Genomic DNA, 12,675 nt, shown 5'->3' on the forward strand with positions numbered 1-12,675 from the left:
AAACTCTTGCTCCATTTGCAAGAGGTGCAAGCAAGGGGATTGGATGGAGTTTTACATCCCGCCAAAGACTTTCAACCAATACAAGATGGATTTGGTAACTCTATACAACGAGCGAAGCCATTCATTGAACGTCATGTGAGAAAAATGACCTCAACAACAACGAGTCACAACACGTCTATGCCATTTCCACGACCAATTGCGAAGAAAAAGCGGTCAATGCAATCTACATTAGACTCCCATGCTTTGGAAGAAGGGGATATGCATTGTTGATGATTGTAGTGTTGGATGTTTATGGACATTTTGAGTTTGGGTAGTATCTCTTTCATCAATTGTGATCTTTCATCGCCAAAATTTCACTTGCACAAATGGCTTTGATATATTTTGAGTATAAATGTAATGGGCACCTCCTTTTGTGGATAATTTGTGGAGTGTAGTGAGGAAAGTGGCAAAAAGTGTAGAAGTAGGGATGTTTGTGTGTGTGTAAAAATTAAAGTGGGTAAAGATGGAGAAATAGAGTGTGTGTGTGTGTGTGTGTGTGTGTGTGCACGCATGTACATGTACCCTCAAAATGTAAAGTGGGTGAAGATATAGAGATAATGTGTGTGTGTGTGTGTTAAAACAATGTACATAGTTGATTTGATTGCCACCAAATTTCTCTCTCTCTCTCTCTCTCTCTCTCTCTCTCTCTCTCACACACACACACACACACACACACACACAGTACACACACACACACACCCACACACCCACACACACACCCAAGCGTGGTAGATTGGTTATGCCATTTCGCTCTTGAATAACAGGTCTTGAGCTCAACCCTCCTCGTCAGCTAGATCTTTAAGATTTAGTTTCCTACGACATTAAAACTCTCTTTTTCTTCTTCTTCTTCTTCTCTCCTCTCTCTCCTCTCTCTCTCTCTCTTCCGGTCCAAAAATTGAGATTTTGTGTATTTGAACCGGCTAATTTTGCAAATACTCGGCTTAGGTTTTAGTCTAAAGATGCCGACAAATGCTTCAAATTGACCTTAAACCCAAAGGTTTAGTATTTAGTGTATTTTTTAGTGGTTTATTTTAAACCTGAAAAGCCCGCCCCCGCACTCTCTGTCTAGACTCTCTCTCTCTCTCTCTCTCTCTCTCTCTCTCTCTCTCTCTCTCTCTCTCTCTCTCTCTCTCTCTCTCTCTCTCTCAATAAAGGTAGGTCTAAGGAATTATTAGGCACCGCAATCTGAAAACGAGGGTAGCGGTTGCCTGGAGCTTTCTGACTCCGAGGTCATGCAGCATTGCAGCGTTGCAACTTTTCGAGGTTTAGCTTTCTATTGCAGGCTGCATCGTACGTGCTTCGGCCACGAGCGGCTCGTCACACTGGTTTATTGTTGAGGTGGCAACAGGCGCTCTCCTGCCAACATGGAGGAGAGCTCAAAATTTATCCCCTGTCCACTGCAAAAATAGTGATATCGATGATGCTCAACAATTGTACATGCAGATAGTTGTGACTCAATATTTCTTGCATGTAATCATTCTACAAAATGATGATGTTTTTTCTCATTTAGATTTTATATAATTCAAGCAGCTTGTCCAATCCATTTTGATATAACTTAGCGCAGGTTTCCAAAGTAATGTTTTATATGCAAACTTCACTCAATGGTTGTTGCTCGATTGTTTTGAATGTCAATCAACTGAAAGATGAAAATGTCACAATCTACACAAATCCATATTTGCATCATTGATTCTATGCAACTTTTTATCCATTGATCACATAGAATATCTATCTTGTGCCGTGATAATAATTTTGGTTAATAGACATACTTCTATGTGTTAAGAGCTGGGTTTTTCAACACGCTCGTTGCTCTGCTGCTCACCCCTGCGCACCTCCCCTTGGTCGCCTATTCGCAGCTTCACCCTCACGTCACCAATGCCCCCATCACTCCCCCCTCCCCCTTTACTTGCACTGCCCTCTTGCATCGTCTTTTGCCTTGCCCGCAACCCCATAACCCGCCACACCCATAGCCCTCCTCGCCCCACCCCCCCCCATCCATCCCCTTTCCCCCCTCATCCCCTCCTCATTTCCCCTTGGCTCTCTCCATGCTGACTCTCGTTCCCTGTTACGGCCCCTCCTTGTGAGGAAGGTCTTTTGGAGCAGATAAGGGGCGTTGACACTCCGTTCATAAGTAGTAGCAGTCACAGATGGAAGCTTGTGCTCCGTCACCAGAGGGACTCAGATGAATCCCCCTCGTCCGACCCCATCGAGCCCACCATCCGACTTGCTTTGTCGTCAGTAGAGCAAGCGAGCCTCGAAGTAGAGGTGGAGTGCCTTCAGGCCACCTCTGTCATCTGCAAAATTATTGGTAGCCATCCCAATTGAGGAGAGTTACGCAACCTTCTACAGGCTCTCCTTCTAGTAGAGGTGGGAAAGATCAATGACATTCAACTTCTCGGGCGGGGATACTATCAGATAGAGTTTGAGACTCCCTAGCGGCCAAGGTCATCTTGATGAGGCCGTTGGCCATTCGAGCGATCAGAGCTCATCTTGGACAATGGTTCCATGGGATTGATCCCGCATCATATGTTCTTGTAGAGGAGGCAAACTTGCCTATTTTAGACTGCTTCCCCGACTTGAGGGGAGAATACCTACCGCTTCTTTCCAAGATTGGTTCCAAGATCAAGACAGTCTTGGAGACCCCGTGCACGGTAGCTTTAGTTGCAGCCAAGGCTGCTGGTGTGCCTTCAGTATGCGTTCTGGTTTTCGACATTCATACTCTCGTGAAGGTGGTCCTTCTACCTAGGGTGAGTGGGGGATGGTTACCCAAGAGAGTGGAGTATTCGAGACTCCCAAACAAGCAGATGGGCCACTTAGCGAAGGCATGTCTTCACAAGAGATCTCAACCCATAACAGAGTCGGAGGCTCCCAAGGTTGAGCATGCTCATGAGAAGATACCCACGACACAGAGACTGGTACCTCGACAGAGCCCAGCAATCAGCCAGCCGGCATTAGGTGCCCTACTGCCATCAACAGGGACGAGCTCGCCACACTGCCCCCGATGGCCAATTTCCTATAGCTTAGTAGCATTGGGTTCAGACAGGGAATCATTTTGACCCCCTCCAGCAGGAGCCCCCTGAGGAGCCCCTCTCCATCTCAATTCCAACACCTCCACCTCCAACAACCTTCCCCCCTCCACCTTCAGACTCCCCCGCCGTTTCGCCTCCTCCGCCTCCCTCACCTCCACCTACACCCCCACCTCCCTCTCCTCCTATCTCCCCGGTGGGGTCCTCAGCCTCATCACCAAACCCATCCCACACTCCCTCAAACGCAGGGGACTAGACACACATCCACAGCGAGACGATCTCTTGGTAGTGCTTTCGCTATGAGTCACATGGCTCGAGAGGGCATTGCCACCTGCCCATGTGAGGGACAATCCCACCCGAGGATGCTTATGCAACCAAAGTTGGTCCGAGCCAATAAGTGTGTTATGTAATGCTATGGGTGCCTACATGTGTGGGACCAAATGCTAAAGCGGGTACGAAAGGCCTAGGCAGGCAAGGTGCAATTGAAATGCATGATTAATGCAGTTTCTTAGGCCAAAAGTTCTCTAAAAAGGGACACTTTGGATGGCAAGACAAGGTGTCAAAAGTGCTTGGAATGTGTCCTAGAATGCAATGTTCAAAACACTCTAGAAGCCCGTTCAAACGGCTCAGAAAACGAGGCCATGGTGTGAAAGATAGAGTAGTTAAAATTTAGAAGATTTTGCAGATTCTCGACGGGCAGGGCAGGTATGAATAGGTGGCCAGAGATGGGATGGGCATATAGGTGTGTAAAGCTTGAATTGTGGAGCATGCCAGTCTTCTCGGATTGTTAATCGAAACTCGAGGGGGAAAGTTATGGCCATCTAAAAATTTGTTGGGGGTCAGTTTTGTGTCCACCTGATCGCATTGGTAAGTGTGCCATCTGAAGGTTTTTGGGCCCCTCTAGAGTTCTCGAGGGTAGTGCACATCATGTGGAGTTAGTAGGAATTGATGATTCCCCAATCAGAGTCTCAGACAATGAGTCATGCCAAGTTGAATTCCGGGCATCGACTCAAAGTAAAGTGCAAGCTGTTTTATGCCAATTTTTGTGGCCTTGATTGGTGGGCGTGACAATGTCCAAGTGTGGCAAGGTTTGTAAGTTTTGGAGTCGGAAAATCAAAGATACAGTGTGACTTGGCCGACGGGGGATCGGAGCATCAGACACCAAATGGCAGTAGTATGAAATGGGGAGGAAAATAAAAGGGGTTTCTTAGAGTTTTTGGGTGGTTGTGGGAGAGTAAAAGGGGTGAGACGAGTAGGGGCCGCCACTTGGCAATCTTAATAAACCCACATGGGGTTTCATGTGATGGAGGCTTGGGGTATCTGCGTAGGTGATGATTGGGGCGGTGCTGCACATACAGGGTGATGATGTGGCATGTAGGCCCACGGGGGTGCATTCAGACGAGAGGTTAAAACCGCCCCTCCCCAAACCAACTTTGAAGGCAAATGCTCAAAGGGAGCAACGACGGCACTGTCGTTGCCCCCTCCCCCCCTTTTGAGTAAAAAGAAGCTCAATGTGCATAAGAGAGAGAGGGAGACAGTGCCTTCAAAGACTTCCAAAGTGGGTTCCTAAAGTCGACCAATGGGGTGAAAGATTCCAAGAAGTGAGGAGTCTCTATAAGAAGGGAAAAAACGTTTTTTAAAAGGAGGAGACTTCTTTTCAAGTTTTTTATTCAGTTCTTCTTTTTCTCTGTCAAGAGGAAGCAAGCCCAAGGAGGAACTTTTCCTTTCGGATGATGGAAGCTCAAGGGAGGATGTTACCATATACATGTGGTAGTGATGCGTGTGAACACACTAGGACCACCGGGGCATTTTTTCCCTCCTTAGGAGGTTTTTTCCCCCGTGCATTGTATATACGCCCATCACTCTAGGGCTATCTATCTTTCCATTGCACACTAAGTTATACACTCTTTATTGTGTGCCTTGAGCTTCCTTCGTCTTCTCCAAGCTGTGTGCATTTCTCTGCAGCCCTAATTCCAACAATTGGTATTAGAGCAGGTTGCATCCTCCCGGGGCTTAGTCACCAGCTGCTCCAGCACACGCCTGCTCACTTTCTCTGATTACAGTGAGGTTTGGTGAATGCTTGCAGGTCGACAAATATTTCGAGTGAGCTCATAGAGCACGCGTCTGCTCAGATTTTTGATTCGGGCTCATTTCAGCCTCCGTTTCCACTACAGGTAGGTTTGCACATGCAATTTCGTCATTTTGTGCAGAATTTCTAAAAGTGCTGTTTTTTTCATAACAGGTGCCTTACACTCTTCTACGGTTTGTGCTATATAGCACGTGTTGTTCCCGCTCAGTTTCTCCTATTTTCGGGCAGTTTTCACATCAGGTGCAGCATTTACCATGGCTGACAACAACAACACAGACGTGTCCAAGATGTTTGCTGCTGAGGAGAGGTTGGATGGGGACAATTACCCTATGTGGGCTTATATGATGCAACACCTTCTTGTGTCAAAGGGCGTGTGGAATATTGTGTAGGGCATTGATGTACGTCCTGGTTCTTAGGATGTAGGCGATGTTGAGGAAGTTCCAGGTCTTGCTGCAAGGATTGCTACCATTAGAATTGTTTTGCCTACGGTAGAGCAAGCTCGTTGGGATGTAAAGGATGCGCAGGCTCATGCATTGATTGCGTTTTCTATGAAGCTCACCATTGTTCCTCACATTCGTTCAGCAAAATCTGCAAAACAGGCTTGGGATATTCTAGCAGGTCTTTATGCAAGCCGCAATGAGGCTAAAATTGCTTTGCTGCGTAAAGAGCTAGAGTCAAAGATTATGCATGAGGAAGATGATATGGACACTTTCCTTGCTAGTATCAAGGATATCAATGAGCAACTTATTTCTACAGGTGAAGTCATTTCAAACAGTTCCCATGTGCAGACTGTTCTTGATGCCTTACCAGATTCTTACCAGACTTCTGCTAGTACTTGGAGACTTATGACCCAAGGAAATCCAAAAGTTGTCAAGTTTGATGCATTATGCACATTGCTGTTGCAAGAGTCACTTTCCAGAAAAAACAAGACTAGACAACGTGCAGTTGAACAGGCTTTTATTGCTTCTCAAAAAAAGGGTGGTAACAGCAATGCAGCCACTTCTTATGGTTCTGCTGTGAGTGGCAAAACTTCTGTTCCTAATGCTTCTGCTGGCAGCACTTTGTCTGGCAATTCTGGTGATAAGGGCAAAAAGAAGATGCGTTGCTATTATTGTAAAGCTAATGATCACTTGATCAAGCAGTGTCTTAAGTTGAAGGCCAAAGAGGCTAAGAAGAAAGAGGGTGGTTCCACTACAAATGTAGCCATTGTTGAGTCTTCTGTGAAAGGAGATTGTGATGCTGATGTCGATGCAGAATGGGCTTTTAGCGCAGAGTGCACTTATAATCCTACTGTCCATGATGCATGCTGTCAGTTGCTGCAGATTCACATGTGTGGTATTTTGACAGTGGAGCTACAAAGCACATCACCTCACATCGTGAATTGTTTACCTCTCTCGAAGCTGTCCCTCATGGGAATTCAGTCACTTGTGCCAACAATGCCTCTTATCCGGTTCAGGGAGTTGGAAAGATTGTGCTTACTGCTGCAAATGGCAGTTCCTTCACACTTGTTGATGCACTTTATGTACTTGGGATTAAGAAGAATCTCTTGTCTATATCCGCACTTGCTAGACTTGGACTTGTAGTCAAATTTGTGGATGACAAATGTACAGTTCATGATCTCAGCTTTGGTGATGAAATTGTTGCATCTGGCCTTTTGTGCCGTGGGCTGTATAAGCTCATTTTGTATGACAAGTGTGGACAAAATTTTGCAAATGCTGTTGCAGATTCAAGGGCTATTTCAGATGCAAAACTTTGGCATGCACGTTTTGGTTATCTGAATTTTGCCAGTTTGCTGCGTTTGCAGAAATCTGATATGGTTGCTTCTTTGCCACCTCTTGAAGCACCTGTCAAACATGTTTGTGAAGGCTGTATTTTGAGTAAAATGCAGCGTTCTAAGTTTCCAAAGGATGGTTCAGTTAGGGCCACATGCAGGTTGCAGCTTGTGCATAGTGATGTTTGTGGGCCCATGCAAACTCCGTCTCTTGGCAATTACCTTTACTTCATGACTTTCATTGATGATTACTCCAGGCATGCATGGGTATTTCCGCTTAAAGCGAAGTCCAAAGTTTTTATGTGCTTCAAAAAATTTCGGGCTATGGCTGAAAATGTTAGTGATTGGTTGCTGGAACCTCCAATCTACCTTCAACCTAGTTGGTTGTCTCCATTCCATATCGAGTATATGGATGGATACTCAATGATTGAGTCATAGTTTGTCGTCAGTCGTGGAAGACTGTCTGTAAGTGGTTGGGGAAAGTACCTCACTCTTACTGCTGTTATTCATCCCACGTTGGATAGGCAGCTGACAAGTATTCTATTTAGTACTAAAGGATATGCTAAGCGCATACGTTAGTAAACCGTGCTAAAGGATCTGCTAAGAGCATATGTTAGCACAATGCATTCTGAATAGGTGATTCTCTCCTTATTCTAGAATTTGCTTAGGTTAGGTTTTCAACTTTGAACACCTGTTGTGGTGGGGTTGGATACCGATAGTTTCATAAGTCAAGGACTTAGTAGGTGTGCTGACAGAGTATGTTGGCATGTAACCTTTGTTAGGGGTGAACATGTGGTTCTGTGTGTTCCAAAATGTTCAGAAGTCTGACATGAGGACACTCCTTATTCTATCTTTCAGTAGCTATAAACTTTTCAAGATACTCACATGAGTTATCATGAGTTACCATTTAGATAAGGGTGGTTGCAAAAGGACAACAATGTTGAAAATCAAGATGTTGCTCTTGGTTTCATTGAACCTCCTCACTGCACCAGGTATCGGTCATATGGAAAATTGGCCCGTGTAGAGGATGCCAATAAGGAAAACATGAGTGTTCTTACGAAGATACTACCACTTGTGTTTTCGAGGACGAAAACGCTTCTCCAAGGGGGAAGTAATGTCAGGCCAAGGGCAGGGCCAAGGGCCAGGACGGACATGCGGTCAAGGGGCGCTATATTTAGGGGCTAGGAGTCTATATATGGCACGGTTGGGTGGAGAGTTGCATGGTCCAGTCCCCCGCGGTCTTACACAATAGGGATCCAAAGGAGGGAAAATAGGGATCCAAAGGGGGGGCCATCTGCAAAAGAGCCATGTGTAACAATGGGCTAAAAAGACCCTAAGGTTCAGCCCATTAAGACTTCCAAAATGCTAAGGTTCCAAAATTCAAAGGTTGTGTCCAAAGGTCAACCATGGGGGGAATTGGATGCTTTGTGTGTGACCCAAAAAGTATTTACAAATCCCTACATAGGAGGGGGCGAGCCTTGGAGTAGGGGATGAGAGAGAAAGTCACACACACACACACACACACACACACACACACAAGCTCCTTTTACACAAAGGGAATGAGGGACACATGTCAGCTCCCTAGCCCAGATGCCCACAAGGTGTACCCAATTCCTATTGGATGGCCTTGGAGGTGGACCACTCAGAATTAGGCTAGAGTAAATCTAGTTTAATTAATTTAAAAGCACTTAATAAAAGAACCAATGAGAATTAAGTCCTCTAGAAGACTATTGGACAGTCTCCCAAGGGGCCCAATGAGCATTCAGTAGCCCAATGGCTTGCCTGATTCCTATTGGCCAGGAGGCAAAGGGATCCAATGAGAGTTTCGTTGAATTATTAAATTACCTTAAGCTCTCACAAAAGGGAAAAGGGGGACACATGTCAGAAGGCTATCACTTATGCTGCTTAATTGTCATTGGCTAGCTCTAGGGAGGTCCAATGGGAGGACAGCAAGAGCAAATAGCAAGGGGGCTCGCCCAAGAGAGAGAGGGGGCTAATTTTTGCAAGGCATTATCACACACACACTCACACAATCTCATGTGTGAAGTAAAGAAGACTCTCTCTCCTTCTCAAGCTTTAATGGAAAGCTTACCACCTACTCCAAGCTTGTGAGAAGGGAGGCCTACACCAACAACTCTTGGCTTTGTGATGCAAATCCAACCAAGAGCCAAGCTTCAATGCATGCTCATCTCCTCTACCATGCTAATTACTAAGCTAAGCTATGCTAATATGAGTGATTATGTGAGGAGATGTACATCTTTCTCGTAAGATACTCCTTCCTCTCAATCTACTCTCATACCCTGCTAGCTCTCACCATGTTTGAAGGTGTGTGAGGTCTTGGGTCTGAGACCGGGGATAATTGATGTTGTGTTTGATAAGTGTTTTGCTTAGTGCATAAAACTTTCATCTTCATTGCACTAGCTAGTCTTGAAGGAACACAAAGAATTGTATTGTACAATGTCTCTCTTGATGGGAGAAACCATAATACAAAGCCTTTTGGAGGGGTGACCGGCTCCATGCAAATCCGGTCCTCAACTGTCGTCAATAGCTTAATTTCTCTCTCTTTTGAAAGTATTGTTCATGCTATCTAACTAGGTGTTATGCTTTTTGTTGCTCTCTCCACCCAAGCACTCTTGTAATTCTCATTAGGAATCTATTCTAATGAAATGCCCACTATGTTCATGTTAATTTCCGCTACACACAAGTTTTTAGGCCATTAAATGTTACAGCCTTCATATGGCACATTGACCGAGACAACCAATCTGGTTCAGAACTAGCCCCCGGTGAAACTTAAACGGGCAGTATCTTGGCAACCAGAGCTCTAATTGCCAATCTGAAAAGATTGACACTCTCCACAAAGTGAGCTCTTCAGGCTCATGCATTCACTTTATCCGTTATCCCTCATTTGCAGTTGCCCAATATGGTACATATCTGCAATCAATCCCAACTTCAGACTGCCATAACTACCTTACCGTAGCTCCGATTGACGAGCCGTAAAGATAAGCATATAGAGCACTTTGAGTACTACAGTGCTAGTCCATAATCTTCCATTTGTGCTCACTTCAAACATCCTCTTTTTTAGCATTATTAAGACATATGTTAGCCCCTTAAAGCCACATTTGGCATACATTTAGCATATAACCTGCTTGTTATCAAGCCCTTATTATTCTTGAATAATCATATAGGCTTCAATTAGGCTTAACCTGTATCCTTTTGCTATTTTTTCCATCATGGAAGCGGAGATGCACGACAACGTGATGTACACTGTTGGTGTAAAACTTGCCATGAACGTCAGACCGCAGGGGAAAGGAGGCTAATACCAGAGTCACAGGGAGCTATTGTAGCCTAGATTGCTTCTTTGGATGTGGCTTGACTGCTCCAATAATACTTTTGTTTGCAGCTTTTGTGCTTGCAAAAACCAATGATAGTCCTGTAGTTCTGCATGACTTTGACCTTAGTACTACAATTATGAGGCACATGTGGAGCTGAGTCACCGTTGCCTAGCGCTTCGTCTCCATGGCAAAAATGGTGTGTGCGTGTATGAGAGAGAGAGAGAGAGAGAGAGAGAGAGAGAGAGAAGAAGAAGAAGAAGAAGAAGAAGAGGACCGCTTTATTGAACAATGCGAGGGAGGGAGAGAGAATCTTCCTAGATTCCTCTCCTTCCTCTTTTTTCGAAATTTTTGCTACATATCTTTTATGAGAGAATCTTCCTAGATTCCTTTCCTTCCTCTTTTTTCAAAATCTTTGCTACATACCTTTTATCTTTTTGAAATTCTTTGAAAAGAAGGTTCAATGTTGTGAAAGGAACCGTTTAGAAATTTCCGTCCTGCTCCCAAAAAGAAAACCTGACAACCCCAGTTGTAGATGTGCATGAGTAGCAGGGGACGGTCATTACAGCCTCTGATGATTTAGGTGCTTTGCCTGTCGTGCTACAGGGTTACGGATTTGAGCTTGCAAGACTTGGAGAGGAGATGGGCGTCTGTGCGAGGCAAGGGCCGCCTCATGTGGACGTCGCAGATAATGTGAACATGGACTTCTCTTGAACGAAAGCTCCAGACGTGAACACGCAGGCGAGTCATGGCATTCACCTGCATCCACACGCTATTGCTACTGCTCGGTCGCCCTTGCAGTACCTTCTGCAAGGCCAAACCCACCCTTTCCTGAAGGAGAATATCGGCGCCCTTCACCTGCAGCTCTACTTGCATGCGATCACTCGGCCCGACGTACAGAGCTGCAGGAATTGCGCCTCTGCCGATGACCTGTGCGCCATAGCTGAGCTCCACAGAGACTTGCTCGTAGCGAAACCCTATCTTACTATTTGAATTTTCCGCAAGTAGTGTGAAATTCACATCGCTTACGAGATGGAGATGGGCGCTCGAGCTTTGTGATGGGCCGCCATCATTACGCTGCTGCTGCTCATGTGCTGTCAAAGCGAATTGGTTGATGTGCGCCCTCGTGATAGAGAAGGTGGGTGCCTTGGGACGCAAGAGCAGGTAAAGCGATGCGCCCACTATGAATAGCAGGAGGAAGAACGCGGCCATAGTCACGCAGATGTAGCAACAGCAGCTGCAGCGAGAGCAGGCCCTCCGCCGCTCTCCATCACCATTGAAGGCAGGCGGGAGAGAATACAGAGGAGAGGCTCGTGTGAAGCCCCTCTTATGAAGCTCATCTCTATCCCCCGACAATGGAAACACTCTATCAGCCATGGCCAAAGTCGTCTTCTTTCCTTGTTCTAGCTCTTCTTGATTTTGTGGTGGGACTTACACTCAACCCAAACACATCGAGGCCTTGCCTTAAACGTTAATATAGATCAGGTTGACCATAGTGCTCAAATTGTGCCCGCTCCACAAGGTATCGATGAGACTCTATCTTGTTACAAGAAATGAGAATGCTAGTATTCGAACTTGTGCCTTGAGGGTTGGCTCTTGAGTTCAATACACACCTATCAATTCAAACAAGATATGATAGGAGTAGATGTTGCTAGTGGTGTGGGACCAATCTACTTGGTGTGGGCTTTTGGTGAAGGTGATTTTCAGCACCATGCCTTTCCTCCTACAACACCAACCACCTTCACTATGTGCCAACTAACTCTAATTTGATCCATTGAGCTGCAAAAAGAAGTTCTCACATATATGCCACTTTGTATCGACTGTAAGTTTCTCGGCTAAAAATGCAAAATCTCGATCGTGATTTCTTTGGCGCTTAATTTCCAAGGTACAAAATTTAGCATTTTATTTATGTGTCTCGATATACACCTTAGATTTTGGCATAAATCTAGACCCTTTATCATGCCCTTAAAAAAGAAGGCCTTAAATCCGGGTTTGCTCAGAGCACTGTGGAGAAAAGCACAAGCTCATCGCATACTCACTTAAACTTATCACCTCTTTGTTTTTTTTGGCCCTCCGATGCTTCACATTAGCTAGTTCGATGGGATTGCGTCCACACACCCACACCCACATGTCGCAAGGGTTGAACCATAGCGAGCATGCTTAAAGCCCCTCGCCTTTACCACTAGCCCAACTCCCCTCAGCAACTTATCATCTCTTTTTAAAAAAATTGCACATGTCCCGTGCGAAGCGATACAAAACGTTTGTGAGCGCTACCAGAGTCGCTTGGCCGCTCTCGAGCCCATGACTTGGGTCATGACGGTTGAGTGCTCAGTCGAACCAAGCTAGCTCCTTTGGACACAACTTATCACCTGTCTCTCACCTCTTAGCTTCATTTTCAAGCTCACAAAATAAACCACTTTTCAA

At 45.4% G+C, this 12,675-nt stretch overlaps 1 protein-coding gene across 1 annotated transcript; it reads right to left on the reverse strand.

Annotated features, from left to right (window-relative positions):
* Nucleotides 1-10,515: 10,515 nt before the first annotated feature.
* LOC147427779 (NDR1/HIN1-like protein 26) lies at nucleotides 10,516-11,827 on the reverse strand. The gene has a single exon (XM_086496958.1). It carries the CDS (start codon nucleotides 11,626-11,628, stop codon nucleotides 10,852-10,854), a length of 777 nt encoding a protein of 258 aa, XP_086353084.1. The 5' UTR covers nucleotides 11,629-11,827; the 3' UTR covers nucleotides 10,516-10,851.
* Nucleotides 11,828-12,675: the final 848 nt, after the last annotated feature.

Source organism: Adiantum capillus-veneris, chromosome 23, assembly GCF_014529385.1.
Source record: "Adiantum capillus-veneris isolate H3 chromosome 23, ASM1452938v2, whole genome shotgun sequence".
Classification (NCBI taxonomy): Eukaryota; Viridiplantae; Streptophyta; class Polypodiopsida; order Polypodiales; family Pteridaceae; genus Adiantum; species Adiantum capillus-veneris.

What these genes read in the sequence shown, in the direction of transcription:
- LOC147427779 (XM_086496958.1), bottom strand. Translation starts at nt 11,628, where the DNA reads ATGGCTGATAGAGTGTTTCCATTGTCGGGGGATAGAGATGAGCTTCAT.